Source organism: Tasmannia lanceolata, unplaced genomic scaffold, assembly GCF_043159265.1.
Source record: "Tasmannia lanceolata isolate RefF3 unplaced genomic scaffold, GAP_Taslan_0.1 ptg000037l, whole genome shotgun sequence".
NCBI classification, from domain to species: domain Eukaryota; kingdom Viridiplantae; phylum Streptophyta; class Magnoliopsida; order Canellales; family Winteraceae; genus Tasmannia; species Tasmannia lanceolata.
Genome location: NW_027518714.1, coordinates 6,511,958 through 6,532,395, shown reverse-complemented (window position 1 = coordinate 6,532,395; position 20,438 = coordinate 6,511,958). Strand labels below are relative to the sequence as shown.

The 20,438-nt window shown below is 37.2% G+C and overlaps 2 protein-coding genes across 5 annotated transcripts; both read left to right on the top strand.

Annotated features, from left to right (window-relative positions):
- The first annotated feature begins 635 nt into the window (after window positions 1-635).
- Window positions 636-11,318, top strand: LOC143860701 (citrate synthase, glyoxysomal-like). 3 transcript variants are annotated; one of them, XM_077371486.1, is made up of 15 exons: window positions 636-1,030; window positions 1,524-1,704; window positions 1,842-1,927; window positions 2,303-2,407; window positions 4,168-4,230; window positions 4,407-4,516; window positions 5,078-5,197; window positions 5,274-5,349; window positions 5,455-5,528; window positions 5,673-5,793; window positions 7,367-7,464; window positions 7,562-7,685; window positions 7,998-8,121; window positions 10,782-10,860; window positions 11,261-11,318. In XM_077371486.1, the coding sequence occupies exons 1-14, from the start codon at window positions 797-799 to the stop codon at window positions 10,814-10,816; spliced, it is 1,551 nt and encodes a 516-aa protein (XP_077227601.1). In that variant the 5' UTR covers window positions 636-796; the 3' UTR covers window positions 10,817-10,860; window positions 11,261-11,318. The 3 variants fall into 3 exon arrangements, with proteins under 3 accessions (XP_077227601.1, XP_077227602.1, XP_077227600.1); XM_077371487.1 differs by lacking the exon at window positions 11,261-11,318 and having other exon boundaries at window positions 10,791-10,928; XM_077371485.1 differs by lacking the exon at window positions 11,261-11,318 and having other exon boundaries at window positions 10,782-10,920.
- On the top strand, window positions 11,103-20,365 carry LOC143860703 (citrate synthase, glyoxysomal). Of its 2 annotated transcripts, none has more exons than XM_077371489.1 (13): window positions 11,103-11,327; window positions 13,455-13,635; window positions 13,773-13,858; window positions 14,232-14,336; window positions 16,130-16,192; window positions 16,368-16,477; window positions 17,039-17,158; window positions 17,235-17,310; window positions 17,416-17,489; window positions 17,634-17,754; window positions 19,322-19,419; window positions 19,518-19,641; window positions 19,955-20,365. In XM_077371489.1, exons 1-13 carry the CDS (start codon window positions 11,253-11,255, stop codon window positions 20,084-20,086), a joined length of 1,365 nt encoding a protein of 454 aa, XP_077227604.1. In that variant the 5' UTR covers window positions 11,103-11,252; the 3' UTR covers window positions 20,087-20,365. The 2 variants fall into 2 exon arrangements, with proteins under 2 accessions (XP_077227604.1, XP_077227603.1); XM_077371488.1 differs by lacking the exon at window positions 11,103-11,327 and adding an exon at window positions 12,546-12,960.
- The last annotated feature ends 73 nt before the right edge of the window (window positions 20,366-20,438 follow it).

Genomic DNA, 20,438 nt, shown 5'->3' with positions numbered 1-20,438 from the left:
AATACTCCTATGAAGTGGGCCCAATAGTTTTTGAAAATACTTAGTTCCACTTGCATACAATATGTAAAATCTCATAATTATGTTTTCTTTAGCTCCTCAAAAATTAGAGATTTTATATGGTAGAAACCCCAATGGTTCATTATTTTTCAAAAAGTATTGTACGGATTGTACAATATGATGATCTAAACCGTCCATTTGATGGGCCACAATGTAAACTGGTTGTGCCTCACAAAATCATTTCCATAGGATGATCACAACACTCCGATCTATAGAGGTTTCGATATCGATAGAGGTTTCGATAATCTGCTTTTCCTCTAAAGATCAGAGGGTTAGGATCATCCTATGTAAATAATTTTGTGACGCACAACCTATTTATGTTGTGGCTCGGACGGCTCGGTACATAATATAGTATTCGGGAGCTGATAAATTCGCACCCCTTATGACGTGAATTGCGGCAGACATTAATGCTTTTTGACGTCAAATAACGTAGCAAAGGGATGCGAATTATCTAACAGTGGATGCGAATTTATCATCATCACCATTTTACTTTTAGTATTTCCAAGTGGGCCCCACCTGTAACTGAATCCCAATAAAAATCTCGCACCTCATAGAACAGAGGAACAAAAACCACAAGCTATAAAAGCCTTCAGCCCCTTCAAGAAACCGTTTTATCCATTCCTGTCCAATTTTAGAAATCTGTGATCTAGGGTTTCGCTTTTCTTTTTTTCTCCTGTTTTCTCTTTCATCGATAGCTAGGGTTAGGAATTTGGGTTTTGATTCCTTGCCAGAAAAAAAAATGGAAATTGTTGATCCTTCAATGTTAGCTCGTGGCCGATTAGCTGTTCTTTCTGCGCATGTAGCTGCCGGAATTTCGCCGGATTTGGAACCCTCATGCGTTTCTGCTCAACAGATCGTACCTCCTCCGGGGGATCTTAGTGGTTTGTTGACGATAATTGATGGAAGAACTGGAAAAAAGTACGAAGTTAAAGTTTCTGAAGAAGGAACTGTCAAATCTACTGATTTGAAAAAGGTGTGCTGGATTTTTTTATTGTAATTAGATTCGTTTCTGATTCTAAAAATGTTATTTTTTTAATAATTTCTTTTTGCAGTGATTTTTAGGGGTTAGTGGTGAGATTTTGGTTCGATTATGAAATTGAAAAGTTAAATTTATGCTAAGACGTAGATTTTATAAGCTAAAACCTTGATGGTACATTTTCCAGGATTGTAAAATCTAGGTTTTAGCTTATGAAATACTAGTTTTAGCTTGTAAAATCCAGGATTATAAAATCAATGCATCCAAACTAACCCCCAAGTAAACAGGGATTCCTTGATTTTTTTCTTGATTGGTAGATATGCCCTAACTCTACTATTCATTCATTATTTAGCAGATGACTGGAATTTTCATTTATTGATTGTACGTCTCGATTATTGCGGAATGTCCCAATGATTTTTTTCTCCCTTGATGTCACTTTTGTACTTAATTTCTGTGTTTCAGAAAATTCACTCATAGCCATGTTTTACAGATAACAACCGGAAAATATGACAAAGGCCTTAAGCTTTATGATCCAGGATATCTTAATACTGCACCAGTACGGTCGTCAATTTGTTATATTGATGGAGACGAGGGGATTCTTAGGTACAGAGGTTACCCAATTGACGAGTTAGCTGAGAGCAGCTCATTTCTTGAAGTGGCCTATCTTTTAAGTAAGTCTTCTTATGTGGAGATGGTTTGCAATTTGCATTGGAATGGGCATGTTTTTATCTATTCTTAGCAGAATCATCAGATTCTGAAAATATTTATTAGCTTTTGAATGCTCGAACATAATGGTTCCTTTTTACAGTGTATGGGAATCTGCCTTCTCAAAGCCAGTTAGCAGATTGGGAGTTCGCAGTTTCTCAACATTCAGCAGTTCCTCAGGGCATTTTGGTATGTTTCTATTGCTTTGCTTGGGCAATCCAAATTTACACATGTATTTAATGTCGAGTTGATATAATTTTTTTTTTTTTTTTTTGCATTATAATTGATGGGTTCAGTGGTAATTTAGTAGTATGTTTGCATGTGTTAATTTAATTTGTAAGTTGGTCAGTTGGTTTCTGTGCATAAAAAGCACCAGAGCATTTATTTATGTCTGGGATGTTCCCTGTGTCTTTAAACATATTTGGGTTTTGTCAATGGTCGACCCATGCCTTTCTAGTCTTTTTCGTAATTTGCTTGATTTATAACTAATGATAAAGATGTTATATATTATATAGATTTTATGGTATTTAACAGTTGTGATTTTATTTTTTCCCTCCTTTGTAGGATATTATACAGGCAATGCCACATGACGCACATCCAATGGGTGTGCTTGTCAGCGCAATGAGTGCTCTTTCTGTATTCCATCCAGATGCCAACCCTGCTCTTAGAGTGAGTATTTTCATACTTAAATTTAAAGTCCATAATTTGCTCAATATGGGATACATTGGATTGTTTATGTTATACTCTCTGAAAATACTTTTACTTTGGGAAGAAAATAGCTTTTTGCACTGTCACTATGGATTAGTTTCAAGAAGGTTGGATTTGAGGTAATCTCCCTCGAAGAATAGGGTTTTAGCTTGTCATTGACTTTACACGTCAGGAAAGATGGAGAAATTGCAGCTGTAAAGTTGTGTGCGGCATTTATTTTTCAGTGAACAGTACGGATCTTTTTCCTGACGGGGATACTATGCTTCTTTTATCTTGGGGTAACATTAGTGAGAATTTTACTGTCCAACTGATGTATAGAGAGATTCAAGACATATTGTAATGAACTTGACACCTCTTCTTTTTTCTTTCTGTTGCGTGGTGGTGTGTGTGGTGGGTGAGGGGCACTCCACGTTTGCTGGACCCAAATCGGTACCAGTTTTTTCTGTTGAAACCTATTGTAATGAACTTGACACTTTTTTTTTCTTTCTGTTGCGTGCATGCGTGGGGGGCATTCCACATTTGCTGGACTCAAATTGATACCCGTCTGATGCACGAACTGTAACTCGCATATTTTCCTTCAAAGCTTGAGATTGAGATTATATAAAGTTGTTGCATATCTTTCTTTGTAACTTGGTTCTGTAACTTGCATATCAAAACTCCGTGACAGAGATCATATAAGTTTGCTGGATGTTTAAAAACTCGGTTATATTTTATTCCAATTTAACTTGTGAATGCCTATATACTTTTGTATGTGCTATACAAATGGTACATAGGCACTGTAAGACTGTGCACCAAGTTATAGGATGTGGAAGGTTGGTTCATTTCTTCAACTGATATTTTGGGCAGATTTCATTGACCTGAAATTGAATGCACATATTGTTTCCGTATTTCTGAAAATCCACCATTTCAACGTTGAAACTTTGAAGCATGGGCTGCGTACATTTATGGCTCATGCACAGAATAAACTCTTTTATGAAGCCATTCAACAAAAAAAAATAAAAATTGATGAACGAGTTGGACACTGGATCTGCACTAAGATTGTTCTGGCCACACATTCAAACACCTTGGAAAGGACTGCTATTAACCTGCGCCTTAGTATGCTTTGAGGTGAGCAAGGTACTGCACATTGAAAAAATTGAAATGATCTAGATATAAAGATTTGGCATATCCTTGGAACATCAAGATGGCAAGAGATTGCTGCAGCAAAACGGGATTCATGATTCTGCCTCTCATTCTGATGCCCAGTAAGACACATGGACTGATCAACAGTGAAATTTAATTGTGAATGCTATGGTAATTCAGCAAAAGACATTCACAATTCAATATTGAAGTAAGCAAGCCATCCAAAGCAAAATGAAGTTCTGTTTGATCATTTTAGAATCATGCCAACTTGGTTGAGTTAGATCAATTGCAAGTTTCAAATTGGCTTTGTAGTAGCAAGGTCCTAATTTGTGTTCAAAATTATTATCTGCTGTCTTTTCAATAACTAGTTCATATTTACATATGAACTAGTTATTGATACTATTTACATGTTTCTGGCCATGCTTTATTGATACTATGTAATACTAGATGGGTCCTCTGGTCCCCAATGTACCTTTCAGAGTATCAATGAAAATCTGTCAAATTTCAAAAAACAAAAAAAAAATGGGTCATATTTACATATAGATCCTGTATCTGATGTGATTAAACAGCTCTGATCAGAAATCTTTTCACTCTCGTAGGACCAAGATCTTTACCAGTCAAAGCCACTGAGAGACAAACAAATAGCACGGATACTTGGAAAGGTATGCCTTATGTTTTCTTTTTTACTCATGGGGGGGGAACATACTAAATGTCAATTGCCTGTACCTTATCCTGGTCACCTGTACTTGTTTGTGAATGCATCACAATAATTGCTGAAATTTCCAGTTAATTTCATAACATGCCAACTTATTGGTGAAGACATATTTTAAATGCGTAGGCACCAACAATTGCAGCAGCAGCCTATTTGAGGATGGCTGGAAGGCCTCCAGTTCTTCCTTCCAGCAACCTTTCTTATTCGGAGAACTTCCTGTATATGCTGGACTCATTGTAAGTCTTTTGTTCATCGTATTTTTATGCTATTGTGTCTTTCTAGCTACCCTTTTTTATTAGTGAATGTTGTGTGACTTACTGCTGTTCAAAAGGTATGTCATGGGGAAGTATATAGCTTTGAGAAAAATAAGTGGGATTTTGAGTTTTAAAGTTCCAATCGCACTTGCTTGTGTCACCATTTATTAATGAATTGAAACCTTTGCCATTACCTGAGCTGCCCATCGTAGTTAGCCACCACCTGTTTTCCAATAATGGCACATCTCATCTTGGATTTGATCAAAGCATTTAGAGAAATTTAGATGTACCACATGCTTAGGGAAGCAAAATCCTTGGGGGTTTCTTTGGCTAATAAGGGAGTTGAGGTCCACTCTCTTTGCATTTGTAACTCCACCCAATGTTTGGGGTTAAGCCTGTGTATGTTGTATTTTTTTTTTAACTTACGGGCTATAATTTCTTTTCTCCTTTGAATTTGACGTTCATAAAAGCATTACTTATGTCATTAATTAATCTTGGACATGCTGTCATTCAATTGGAATTATTTTTTCTGTGAGACTGCAGAGGCAACAGGACTTATAAATCCAATCCTCGATTGGCTCGGGTTCTAGATATTCTCTTCATACTGCATGCAGAACATGAAATGAACTGCTCCACGGCTGCTGCATTACATCTTGCATCTAGGTATGCATTCTATTTACTAGGGATGCAATGCTAGAACGTTCAAATGATTAACAAATTTTTGACAATAAACTTACAGTGGTGTGGATGTCTACACCGCTCTTGCTGGAGCTGTTGGAGCACTGTATGGCCCGTTACATGGTGGTGCCAATGAGGTATGCATCCGATAAAGCTTCTTATACTCTTGTTTTGTGCTTTGTTTCATGTTTTTTATTATAGTTAGATAAATGTGGTTTAACTTCTTACTTTGTGGATTGCAGGCTGTCCTTAAAATGCTAAATGAGATTGAAACGGTTGAGAACATTCCAGAGTTCATTGAAGGTGTGAAAAACAGGCAAGTGTTGCTTCTGCATTTATTCTTTTCCTTTGCGTATATTCTTTTCCCCGTGATTACTCAAGGGAGCTATGGGGGCTAGTTATAGCAAGTTGGGATTCAATTCTGATTTCTCTGTTTGCTTTTCTATCTTGCCATATATAGAAAGAGAAAGATGTCAGGTTTTGGGCATCGTGTGTACAAAAACTATGATCCTCGTGCCAAGGTTATACGGAAATTAACTGAGGAAGTCTTCTCCATTGTTGGACGGGATCCACTCATTGAGGTACTTTTCTCCCTGAATCCAAATTATTTGTTTGCAAATTTTATATGCACCTAACTTGATGTCATTGTAACCGTGAAAATCCTAGCTGCTAGTTAACAGTTAATTGTGTCCTATTGTTTATATAGAATTGACTATCTGGTTACACAACCCAGAATTCTATATCTAGCTTTTGAAAAGTTGAAACTGATTACTTTCCATCAGAAGATATTGGATACAGTTCGCTAGCTTGGAAAACTTACATCCATTTATATAATTCATTGAACATGATATTTTAGGCTATAGCTTTCTCTTTTTCACTAGTTGGTCATTGATTGCAAGAACCAAGGGCTGGTTATGCTGTCAAAGGCACCCTCTAGCAATTAACTGAGGTATCAAAATTTAATAACCAGTTATATCTTAAACAGAATTGGTGCTTTAATGGTTCTTTTGGGCACTAACTTTTCTTAAATTAGGGAAGGGAAAATTTTAGATGATTAATGCTGATTTCACAAAACCTTATCCTAAGCTAGGCCCACTTAACCTGGCTGGTTCCTAGCAAACATCAGTATCTTGGGCCCTTGATTTTCCATTTGTTTTTCTGGTAAAATCACTGCAGAAACAACCAAGTTACCAATGTGCTCCCGAACTTGTGGTTCTTCCCTTTGCATGACAAGGGCAGGAATAGTAGAGGTGAATGTCAGGAGAGAGCAGAAAGGGTATTCAAAAGATGGAGCTGAAACACAATTTTATTTCAGTTGTGTCTCAGCCTTGTTGTTAGCATCTGTTTAGGTAAACAACTCGCAGGGATTCAGTTGCACGTTTTGAGCAGGTGAACTGGGATGACCATCTTTTCTCATTCTTGTGTTTTTCTTACACCTGCTGGCTGAAACAATGAACTGATTACTACAAACTTCAACCCATAGTTCTATAGAATTTTTTATGTAACTGAGTGACATAATTATGAGCCAAGAGGTTTTGTTTTGCATGGGGGCACAAACTTTACTGGTATGATAACTAGAAGTGAACTCTAATGCAAGTGTCTCCGCTTGTTCCTTCCTCTAAACTTTAACTCTCAGAATTTGGGTTTTTGACTTGGTTAAATATTTGAAGTTTTTTGGTAAGTATATAGGTGACATTAATTTTTTCTGTTTGATATTTAGGCTTCCTTAAATTTTAAATACTGAAATAGAGTTTTAATCTAAATTACTCATAACAATGATTGCTAAGATTGCCTTGAATACACCCCCAACAAGAATGAATATCAGTGCTTTCCTTTTTTTTTGAAATAGCTATATCAATGCTTTCCTCTAAGAGAATGTAAGCTGATAAGGTTCCTTGGTGCATTCATTGGGGAAGGATCTAGTTTGATTGTTCATAATAGGTTCATACTCTATTAAATTGTTATCCAGGATCACTTAGCCACTTGACTTTCTATTGGTTTGCATAGGTACCCAATACAAATGGCGCAGGCATCAACTAGCAGCATGCCCTACAACTATGTTTTGATTGGATTCACCTTTTCTTTTTAATGAAAGTTGATCTGTAATTTAATATGTTTGCCGGGGCTTTATTTGTGAGCATATATTTCTTGCAGGTAGCTTTTGCATTGGAGAAAGCTGCACTGTCAGATGAATATTTTGTTAAGAGGAAACTGTATCCGAATGTCGATTTCTACTCCGGCTTAATCTACAGGTACATCTCAGAAAATTGTTTACTTTTTTCTCTTATCATTTTTTTTATGAGTATTCTCTCTTCTAATCATTGCCCACTAATGAGATGTTTGCTACAGGGCAATGGGATTTCCCACGGAGTTCTTCCCTGTTTTGGTTGCCGTCCCTCGCATGGCTGGCTACTTGGCCCATTGGCGGGAGTCACTGGACGATCCTGACACAAAGATTATGAGGCCACAAGAGGTTATTTTGATGGCACCCTTATAGCCTTTTGGTTTTGCCTCATTGAAAATTTTGAAAACTTTAACCCCTCTTAGCAAAACAACTGAAACTATCCCAGTCGCACTAATATCATTGTCAAAGTTAAGGTTGATAGAATTCTATTTGTTTGGATAGGCAATTCTTGATCAATCCAAGTTCCCATTATAACTTCCATTTCATGCTCATTCATTCCTGAAATTGGATAGGCAATTCTTGATCAATCCAAGTTCCCATTATAACTTCCATTTCTTGCTCATTCATTTCCTGAAACGCTGAGCTTCACATTTGTTTCAGGTGTATACTGGAGTATGGCTCCGACACTATATGCCTCCCAAAGAGCGGATGGTATCTGTTGAAGCTGACAGGCTTGGTCAGGTTTCGGTCTCGAATGCAACTAGGCGGCGGCTAGCTGGATCTGGTGTGTAGCTTAACCTCGCAATGTAGGAAAATTTTACTAGGAAATAAATTATACCTTTTGTTGGCTTTAATATCACAATGCTGTGGATTAAGCCCAAAGGATTGAAGCTGTGAAATTTAGAAGATTGGCATATTAGAATCTCATCACTTGAAAAAAAATGGCAATCATCAGCCTATCAAATAGCAAGAACAGCTAAAACAGAAACATAATGCCTGTAAAACCATTAGAGTATAAGAGGCTGGTATCAAAATTTTGAGATGAAACTGTTTCATGCAAAGCCCTGTACAGAACATGTTAAAGTATAAAATGATTAAATAATGCCGTCTCCTACCACTTAAGCTTTTGGAGTAATTTGTTGTTTCACATGGTATCAGAGCAAAGGTCCTTGGTTCAAAACTCCTTGATATATAAAAAAATCCACATGTAAATGCCAACCAAAAAAGAGGGGCCACATGTGCCACGTGTAGGCTGATAGAACACCGTTCTATCAGAAGAGAAAATAGGGAAGAAGATGATAGAAAAAAAGGGATAGAATGAGTTAATTCGAGGAAACTCAGGCCTCCAATGAGTTAATTCGAGGAAACTCGACCTCCAATATGCAAATTGCACTTAATTTGATTATTCCTTGCTGAATAGCCATACGGCATCCACATTATATAGAAATTAGGGAAAGCAAAATAAGGAAACATAAATCAGTAGAATGTAAAAAGGAAAATAAGGAAACCCTAAGTATGGCAATAACCTAAATAAAGTAGACAATCTAAATTAGCAGAGTAGGAAAAAGGAAAATTGATTCTAACATTGCCAACCCTAAAAAGAGGGGCCACACGTGAGGGGGAGTGTTAAAGTATAAATGATTAAATAACGCCATCCCCAACGGCTTAAGCTTTTGGAGTAATTGGTTGTTTCACAGAACAAACAAACATGAATACCACCCCAAAAAAAAAGTCATCTGCTATCATCATAAAAACAAAATATAAAGCATCTTTCTGAGCATTCAAAAATAAATAAATAAAGCATCACTCTTTTCAAGCTCATCCTTAAACAATGCATGCGAAAATTAAAACAAAGCACTTAAAGTACTCTCCCTAAGCCCAATACAATCTTCAAGAAAACAATGGTACAAATTTAAAATATGAACTTCCTTTCCAAAGCCTAGAGCAAAGTAAATCAGGATCAATAACACCAAACATGTAAACCCATTTATAATCACTGGAACAAAAACACAAAATTCTCATCCCAATTGCCCAAAACCTAGTTTACATCAACTTCATTTAATCAACCAACAAATTAAAACCCTGAGTAGCATTATAAACTACAAAAAAAAAGCCCGCCATTCAAGACCATTCTCTAAAAAGGAACCCAAATTGCTCAAACCCACTCCCAAATAACCTTTTTCAAACGAATAAAACCCAAAGTCAACATCAAAATCAAAACCCCAAAAAAATTACAATCAAAATCCTTAATGCCCATCTCAATAAACCCTAATTTAAACAAAAACCTTATCTGGTTAAAAAATGAAATCGAGATGAAACGGAGGATCAGTGACATAGCACATAAAATGGTCGTGTAGTTGAGACTTTGAGAGAGGTTACTTGTTTCAGGGCCGCAATGACAGATATTCATCTTGTGTTTCCTAAACCCAGCAAATACCCATGAGAATATCGGGGGTACAGTACAAGGGACGACTCGCCCGATTATAAACCCGACCCGCATCTACTCAACACAACTCAACTCATCTCAACTCAACTATGCCTTTGTCCCAAACTAGATGGAGTCGGCTTAAAAACACGACCCACATCTGACCCAAAGATACCCGGCCCCTGGATCGGGTTCAGAAATCATAGGTCTTGAGCTGAGTCCTATTTCGTTTTTTTTTTTTTTTAAAAGGGACCCAATCTCGTGTAGGGTCAAGTCTGATTTCAAGGGAAAAAATCATAAATTCGAAACCAGCCTCGACTCCTATAGGTGCACTTTGAATTTCTTAATTATCTCTTGAATAATATAACATTATTTTTCAGTACATTGATAGGGAAATGATATCAAAACTCAAATGTTATAATAAGAGGCACTCAAGTCTCTTGTTGTTTAGTATTTAAAGTGCTTGAAAGAGCTTTTTGAAAACTGTAATATCCTTCTGACAACCCTTGATATACTGAACAATAAGAGAGTTGAGCGCCTGTTATAAAAATGTTTGAGTGTTGATATCATTTCTCTATTGATATAATTGCTTTTATTGAGGTGGTCAGGCTTGTGATGTAAAGAAGTAGATTCTTTTTTAAATTTATGTACTGGATGAGTTGAATGATTTTTGTGTGAGTATTTGATGGTTTTCTACAATCTTTGAAATTAGTTACTATTCAAAGCTAAAATAGGTTAAATATCCAACACTGCTCGAGATAATTTCATTGGAAGAGAAAACACGGCTTGACCTAAGTTGCAGTGGTAGAAATGAAGACTAAACTGACTCATGAGATTAGGAACTCGTTTCTGTTAAAAAGACTTGCCTAACTCATTTTTGGAAGCCAAAATTGCTTTCGATTTTCTGAAATGCTTCCACAATTAGAATCATGTTTGGCAACTTCCATCCAAAGTTTTTTTGTTTTTTGTTTTGACCAGAAACATGTTTCATTGTTAATAATAAAAAATTAATTTTACAGTACCAACAGGCATTCACATCTCCATCAAACAGTAATGTGGGTGATTATCTCGTGCCTTCAGCAAGGTATGGCATTCAGGGTGAGAAATCTCTCTTCATAAGTACAAGACATTCGTTGGTTATCTAGAGAAGATTTTGATGGGGTATGAAAAACAGCAGCCTATTAGCTGTCGACACGTGGCCCCAGGATGGCCTTCCACAAATCCAGCGTCAGCCCAGGGGTATTATGGTAATTACCTTAGAGTAGGTAAACTCGAACCTATAACTGGCCGACACCTGTCCTGTGGTAGGTAATCCAACCACCCCAGGTTTCCTTCTATAAAAGGGCTTTCAGAGCTCAAACCAAAGGGTAATAACTTCTTCTCAACCACCACTCTTAAAATTGGCTCTGCACTCCTGCTCATACTGACTTGAGTGTCGAAGGGCCTGTCCGAGTAACGACTCCGGGTTGGTCTTCTGACCTCGTTTGCTCATGTGCAGGATTCAACTTCTTCACTTCGGTTCCGCAGGACTCAGCTCCTCCGCTCCGGCTCCTCGGGTCCTCCAGCTCAGCTCTTACGTCACTGCCGTATCTATTACCGATTTTAGGCCTAACAACTCGTATGGGCACGGGCAGAGCCATGATTTTGGCAGAACCATTCTTATCCTCTGATCTATGGTTTCTATTGCTAGCAATCCCATTTTTGATCGGAGGGTTATGAAGACGATTCACTAGATGCAACCTATTTACACTGTGGCCCAACAAATGAACACTCCTATGAAGTGGGCCCAATAGTTTTTGAAAATACTTAGTTACACTTGCATACAATATGTAAAATCTCATAATTATGTTTTCTTTAGCTCCTCAAAAATTAGAGATTTTATATGGTATAAACCCCAATGGTCCATTATTTTTCAAAAAGTATTGTACGGATTGTACAATAGGATGATCCAAACCATCCATTTGATGGGCCACAACGTAAATTGGTTGTGCCTCACAAAATCATTTCCAGAGGATGATCACAACACTCCGATCTATAGAGGTTTCGATAATCTGCTTTTCCTCTATAGATCAGAGGGTTAGGATCATCCTATGTAAATAATTCTGTGAGGCACAACCTATTTATGTTGTGGCTCGGACGGCTCGGATCATCCTATTGTACATAATATAGTATTGCGGACAAAATCACACCGCTTATAAACTCTTATCAGGCGGTGCCAATAACTAGGGCCCACACCGAGGCGGTATCCTGGCGACTAGATTTGTTCTGATACTGCTATGAAAACGGAAGTCCGTTTTGGGTAAAAAAACGTGCATCATTCATTGTAGCGAAGTCCACTAAAATACAAAGGAAGAAGCTCAAATCCCCAAAAAAGTAATAAATACATCTTTAAAAGGTAAAATCAACAGTGACATTCATCCCGTTTTTATTTTCGACACGGAATCCCGTCTTCAAAGTGTTTTCCAAACAAAGACAGATACGTTTCTACGCAACCGCCGCAAATTAGACACTCGAATTTGAATTCCTCGTCATGCGAAACAAACAATCCTTATCCGATCGATTTTAGCTTCCCAAGATACGAATCAGTCTCTGTCTAGTATTCGGGAGCTGATAAATTCGCACCCCTTATAACGTGAATTGCGGCAGACTTTAATGCTTTTTGACGTCAAATAACATAGCAAAGGGATGCGAATTATCTAACAGTGGATGCGAATCTATCATATCACCCTTTTACTTTTAGTATTTCCACGTGGGCCCCACCTGTAACTGAATCCCTATAAAAATCTCCAACCTCATAGAACCGAGCGTCAAAAACCAGAAGCTATAAAAGCCGTTTTATCCATTCTTGTCCATTTTTAGAAATCTCTGATCTAGGGTTTAGCTTTTTCTTTTTTCTCCGTCATCGATAGCTAGGGTTAGGAATTAGGGTTTTGATTCCTTGCCAGAAAAAAAATGGAAATTGTTGATCCTTCGATGTTAGCTCGTGGCCGATTAGCTGTTCTTTCTGCGCATCTAGCTGGCGGAATTTCTGCCGGAATTTCGCCGGTTTTGGAACCCTCATGCGTTTCTGCTCAACAGATCGTACCTCCTCCGGGGGATCTTAGTGGTTTGTTGACGATAATTGATGGAAGAACTGGAAAAAAGTACGAAGTTAAAGTTTCTGAAGAAGGAACTGTCAAATCTACTGATTTGAAAAAGGTGTGCTGGATTTTTTTATTGTAATTAGATTCGTTTCTGATTCTAAAAATGTTATTTTTTTAATAATTTCTTTTTGCAGTGATTTTTAGGGGTTAGTGGTGAGATTTTGGTTCGATTATGAAATTGAAAAGTTAAATTTATGCTAAGACGTAGATTTTATAAGCTAAAACCTTGATGGTACATTTTTCAGGATTGTAAAATCTAGGTTTTAGCTTATGAAATACTAGTTTTAGCTTGTAAAATCCAGGATTATAAAATCAATGCATCCAAACTAACCCCCAAGTAAACAGGGATTCCTTGATTTTTTTCTTGATTGGTAGATATGCCCTAACTCTACTATTCATTCGTTATTTAGCAGATGACTGGAATTTTCATTTATTGATTGTATGTCTCGATTATTGCGGAATGTCCCAATGATTTTTTTTCTCCCTTGATGTCATTTTTGTACTTAATTTCTGTGTTTCAGAAAATTCACTCATAGCCATGTTTTACAGATAACAACCGGAAAATATGACAAAGGCCTTAAGCTTTATGATCCCGGATATCTTAATACTGCACCAGTACGGTCGTCAATTTGTTATATTGATGGAGACGAGGGGATTCTTAGGTACAGAGGTTACCCAATTGACGAGTTAGCTGAGAGCAGCTCATTTCTTGAAGTGGCCTATCTTTTAAGTAAGTCTTCTTATGTGGAGATGGTTTGCAATTTGCATTGGAATGGGCATGTTTTTATCTATTCTTAGCAGAATCATCAGATTCTGAAAATATTTATTAGCTTTTGAATGCTCGAACATAATGGTTCCTTTTTACAGTGTATGGGAATCTGCCTTCTCAAAACCAGTTAGCAGATTGGGAGTTCGCAGTTTCTCAACATTCAGCAGTTCCTCAGGGCATTTTGGTATGTTTCTATTGCTTTGCTTGGGCAATCCAAATTTACACATGTATTTAATGTCGAGTTGATATAATTTTATTTTATTTTTGCATTATAATTGATGGGTTCAGTGGTAATTTAGTAGTATGTTTGCATATGTTAATTTAATTTGTAAGTTGGTCAGTTGGTTTCTGTGCATAAAAAGCACCAGAGCATTTATTTATGTCTGGGATGTTCCCTGTGGACTCTTTAAACATATTTGGGTTTTGTCAAGGGCCGACCCATGCCTTTCTAGTCTTTTTCGTAATTTGCTTGATTTATAACTAATGATAAAGATGTTATATATTATAGATTTTATGGTATTTAACAGTTGTGATTTTATTTTTTCCCTCCTTTGTAGGATATTATACAGGCAATGCCACATGACGCACATCCAATGGGTGTGCTTGTCAGTGCAATGAGTGCTCTTTCTGTATTCCATCCAGATGCCAACCCTGCTCTTAGAGTGAGTATTTTCATACTTAAATTTAAAGTCCATAATTTGCTCAATATGGGATACATTGGATTGTTTATGTTATACTCTCTGAAAATACTTTTACTTTGGGAAGAAAATAGCTTTTTGCACTGTCACTATGGATTAGTTTCAAGAAGGTTGGATTTGATGTAATCTCCCTCGAAGAATAGGGTTTTAGCTTGTCATTGACTTTACACGTCAGGAAAGATGGAGAAATTGCAGCTGTAAAGTTATGTGCGGCATTTATTTTTCAGTGAACAGTACGGATCTTTTTCCTGACGGGGATACTAGGCTTCTTTTATCTTGGGGTAACATTAGTGAGAATTTTACTTTCCAACTGATGTATAGAGAGATTCAAGACATATTGTAATGAACTTGACACCTCTTCTTTTTTCTTTCTGTTGCGTGGTGGTGTGTGCGGTGGGTGAGGGTTACTCCACGTTTGCTGGACCCAAATCGGTACCAGTTTTTTCTGTTGAAACCTATTGTAATGAACTTGACACTTATTTTTTCTTTCTGTTGCGTGGTGGGGTGTGTGTGTGTGCGCACGCGCGCGCGCATGCGTGGGGGGCATTCCACATTTGCTGGACTCAAATTGATACCCGTCTGATGCACGAACTGTAACTCGCATATTTTCCTTCAAAGCTTGAGATGGAGATTATATAAAGTTCTTGCATATCTTTCTTTGTAACTTGGTTCTATAACTTGCATATCAGAACTCCATGACAGAGATCATATAAGTTTGCTGGATGTTTAAAAACTCGGTTAGATTTTATTCCAATTTAACTTGTGAATGCCTATATACTTTTGTATGTGCTATACAAATGGTACATAGGCACTGTAAGACTGTGCACCAAGCTATAGGATGTGGAAGGTTGGTTCATTTCTTCAACTGATATTTTGGGCAGATTTCATTGACCTGAAATTGAATGCACTTATTGTTTCCGTATTTCTGAAAATCCATCATTTCAACGTTGAAACTTTGAAGCATGGGCTGCGTACATTTATGGCTCATGCACAGAATAAACTCTTTTATGAAGCCATTCAACAAAAAAAAATAAAAAATTGATGAACGAGTTGGACACTGGATCTGCACTAAGATTGTTCTGGCCACACATTCACACACCTTGGAAAGGACTGCTATGAACCTCCGCCTTAGTATGCTTTGAGGTGAGCAAGGTACTGCACATTGAAAAAATTGGAATGATCTAGATATAAAGATTTGGCATATCCTTGGAACATCAAGATGGCAAGAGATTGCTGCAGCAAAACGGGATTCATGATTCTGCCTCTCATTCTGATGCCCAGTAAGACACATGGACTGATCAACAGTGAAATTTAATTGTGAATGCTATGGTAATTCATCAAAAGACATTCACAATTCAATATTGAAGTAAGCAAGTCATCCAAAGCAAAATGTAGTTGTGTTTGATCATTTTGGAATCATGCCAACTTGGTTGAGTTAGATCAATTGCAAGTTTCAAATTGGCTTTGTAGTTGCAAGGTCCTAATTTGTGTTCAAAATTGTTATCTGCTGTCTTTTCAATAACTAGTTCATATTTACATATGAACTAGTTATTGATACTATTTACATGTTTATGGCCATGCTTTATTGATACTATGTAATACTAGATGGGACCCCTGGTCCCGAATGTACCTTTCACAGTATCAATGAAAATCTGTCAAATTAAAAAAAAAAAACAAAAAAAGGTTCATATTTACATTTAGATCCTGTATCTGATGTGATTAAACAGCTCTGATCAGAAATCTTTTCACTCTCGTAGGGCCAAGATCTTTACCAGTCAAAGCCACTGAGAGACAAACAAATAGCACGGATACTTGGAAAGGTATGCCTTATTTTTTCTTTTTTACTCATGGGGGGGAACATACTAAATGTCAATTGCCTGTACCTTATCCTGGTCACCTGTACATGTTTGTGAATGCATCACAATAATTGCTGAAATTTCCAGTTAATTTCATAACATGCCAACTTATTGGTGAAGACATATTTTAAATGCTTAGGCACCAACCATTGCAGCAGCAGCCTATTTGAGGATGGCTGGAAGGCCTCCAGTTCTTCCTTCCAGCAACCTTTCTTATTCGGAGAACTTCCTGTATATGCTGGACTCATTGTAAGTCTTTTGTTCATCGTATTTTTATGCTATTGTGTCTTTCTAGCTACCCTTTTTTATTAGTGAATGTTGTGTGACATACTGCTGTTCAAAAGGTATGTCATGGGGAAGTATATAGCTTTGAGAAAAATAAGTGGGATTTTGAGTTTTAAAGTTCCAATCGCACTTGCTTGTGTCACCATTTATTAATGAATTGAAACCTTTGCCATTACCTGAGCTGCCCATCGTAGTTAGCCACCACCTGTTTTCCAATAATGGCACATCTCATCTTGGATTTGATCAAAGCATTTAGAGAAATTTAGATGTACCACATGCTTAGGGAAGCAAAATCTTTGGGGGTTTCTTTGGCTAATAAGGGAGTTGAGGTCCACTATCTTTGCATTTGTAACTCCACCCAATGTTTGGGGTTAAGCCTGTGTATTTTGTATTTTTTTTTTTACTTACGGGCTATAATTTCTTTTCTCCTTTGAATTTGACGTTCATAAAAGCATTACTTATGTCATTAATTAATCTTGGACATGCTGTCATTCAATTGGAATTATTTTTTCTGTGAGACTGCAGAGGCAACAGGACTTATAAACCCAATCCTCGATTGGCTCGGGTTCTAGATATTCTCTTCATACTGCATGCAGAACATGAAATGAACTGCTCCACGGCTGCTGCAAGACATCTTGCATCTAGGTATGCATTCTATCTACTTGGGATCCAATGCTAGAACGTTCAAATGATTAACAAATTTTTGACATTAAACTTACAGTGGTGTGGATGTCTACACCGCTCTTGCTGGAGCTGTTGGAGCACTGTATGGCCCGTTACATGGTGGTGCCAATGAGGTATGCATCCGATAAAGCTTCTTATACTCCTGTTTTGTGTTTTGTTTCATGTTTTTTATTATAGTTAGATAAATATGGTTTAACTTCTTACTTTGTGGATTGCAGGCTGTCCTTAAAATGCTAAATGAGATTGAAACGGTTGAGAACATTCCAGAGTTCATTGAAGGTGTGAAAAACAGGCAAGTGTTGCTTCTGCATTTATTCTTTTCCTTTGCGTATATTCTTTTCCCCGTGATTACTCAAGGGAGCTATGCGGGCTAGTTATAGCAAGTTGGGATTCAATTCTGATTTCTCTGTTTGCTTTTTTATCTTGCCATATATAGAAAGAGAAAGATGTCAGGTTTTGGGCATCGCGTGTACAAAAACTATGATCCTCGTGCCAAGGTTATACGGAAATTGGCAGAGGAAGTCTTCTCCATTGTTGGACGGGATCCACTCATTGAGGTACTTTTCTCTCTAAATCCAAATTATTTGGTTGCAAATTTTACATGCACCTAACTTGATGTCATTGTAACCGTGAAAATCCTAGCTGCTAGTTAACAGTTAATTGTGTCCTATTGTTTATATAGAATTGACTATCTGGTTACACAACCCAGAATTCTATATCTAGCTTTTGAAAAGTTGAAACTGATTACTTTGCATCAGAAGATATTGGATACAGTTCGCTAGCTTGGAAAACTTACATCCATTTATATAATTCATTGAACATGATATTTTAGGCTATAGCTTTCTCTTTTTCACTAGTTGGTCATTGATTGCAAGAACCAAGGGCTGGTTATGCTGTCAAAGGCACCCTCTAGCAATTAACTGAGGTATCAAAATTTAATAACCAGTTATATCTTAAACAGAATTGGTGCTTTAATGGTTCTTTTGGACACTAACTTTTCTTAAATTAGGGAAGGGAAAATTTTAGATGATTAATGCTGATTTCACAAAACCTTATCCTAAGCTAGGCCCACTTAACCTGGCTGGTTCCTATCAAACATCAGTATCTTTGGGCCCTTGATTTTCCATTTGTTTTTCTGGTAAAATCACTGCAGAAACAACCAAGTTACCAATGTGCTCCCGAACTTGTGGTTCTTCCCTTTGCATGACAAGGGCAGGAATAGTAGAGGTGAACGTCAGGAGAGAGCAGAAAGGGTATTCAAAAGATGGAGCTGAAACACAATTTTATTTCAGTTGTCTCAGCCTTGTTGTTAGCATCTGTTTAGATAAACAACTCGCAGGGATTCAGTTGCACGTTTTGAGCAGGTGAACTGGGATGACCATCTTTTCTCATTCTTGTGTTTTTCTTACACCTGCTGGCTGAAACAATGAACTGATTACTACAAACTTCAACCCATAGTTCTATAGAATTCTTTATGTAACTGAGTGACATAATTATGAGCCAAGAGGTTTTGTTTTGCATGGGGGCACAAACTTTACTTGTATGATAACTAGAAGTGAACTCTAATGCAAGTGTCTCCGCTTGTTCCTTCCTCTAAACTTTAACTCTCAGAATTTGGGTTTTTGACTTGGTTTAATTTTTGAAGTTTTTTGGTAAGTATATAGGTAACATTAATTTTTTCTTTTTGATACTACCTTAAATTTTAAATACTGAAATAGAATTTTAACCTAAATTACTCATAACAATGAATGCTAAGATTGCCTTGAATACACCCCCAACAAGAATGAATATCAGTGCTTTCCTTTTTTTTGAAATAGCTATATCAGTGCTTTCCTCTAAGAGAATGTAAGCTGATAAGGTTCCTTGGTGCATTCATTTGGGAAGGATCTAGTTTGATTGTTCATAATAGGTTCATACTCTATTAAATTGTTATCCAGGATCACTTAGCCACTTGACTTTCTATTGGTTTGCATAGGTACCCAATGCAAATGGCTCAGGCATCAACTAGCAGCATGCCCTACAACTATGTTTTGATTGGATTCACCTTTTCTTTTGAATGAAAGTTGATCTGTAATTTAATATGTTTACTGGGGCTTTATTTGTGAGCGCATATATTTCTTGCAGGTAGCTGTTGCATTGGAGAAAGCTGCACTGTCAGATGAATATTTTGTTAAGAGGAAACTGTATCCGAATGTCGATTTCTACTCCGGCTTAATCTACAGGTACATCTCAGAAAATTGTTTACTTTTTTCTCTTATCATTTTTTTTTATGAGTATTCTCTCTTCTTATCATTGCCCACTAATGAGATGTTTGCTACAGGGCAATGGGATTTCCCACGGAGTTCTTCCCTGTTTTGTTTGCCGTCCCTCGCATGGCTGGCTACTTGGCCCATTGGCGGGAGTCACTGGACGATCCTGACACAAAGATTATGAGGCCACAAGAGGTTATTTTTATGGCACCCTTATAGCCTTTTGGTTTTGCCTCATTGAAAATTTTGAGAACTTTAACCCCTCTTAGCAAAACAACTGAAACTATCCCAGTCGCACTAATATCATTGTCAAAGTTAAGGTTGATAGAATTCTATTTGTTTGGATAGGCAATTCTTGATCAATCCAAGTTACCATTATAACTTCCATTTCATGCTCATTCATTTCCTGAAATTGGATAGGCAATTCTTGATCAATCCAAGTTCCCATTATAACTTCCATTTCTTGCTCATTCATTTCCTGTAACGCTGAGCTTAACATTTGTTTCAGGTGTATACTGGAGTATGGCTCCGACACTATACGCCTCCCAAAGAGCGGATGGTATCTGTTGAAGCTGACAGGCTTGGTCAGGTTTCGATCTCGAATGCAACTAGGCGGCGGCTAGCTGGATCTGGTGTGTAGCTTAACCTCGCAATGTAGGAAAATTTTACTAGGAAATAAATTATACCTTTTGTTGGCTTTAATATCACAATGATGTGGATTAAGCCCAAAGGATTGAAGCTGAGGACCCAAATGATTTTGTGGGTTAATATATAAATAAAATATTTGTACTCCACAAATATGTTTGGTAATTAATACAGTAAACTTAGTAGTTACACTTACTATCCAATCTCAAGGCTAATCATATGGCTAGATCTTTGAATTCTTTGTTTGGTTCAAGGTTTGGCTATGAATGTTTTACTTGTGTTTTCCTCTGTTACCATTCGGTTCCCCTCTTGGTACCCCTAGCAGCACTCTAATAAAAAGACACTGA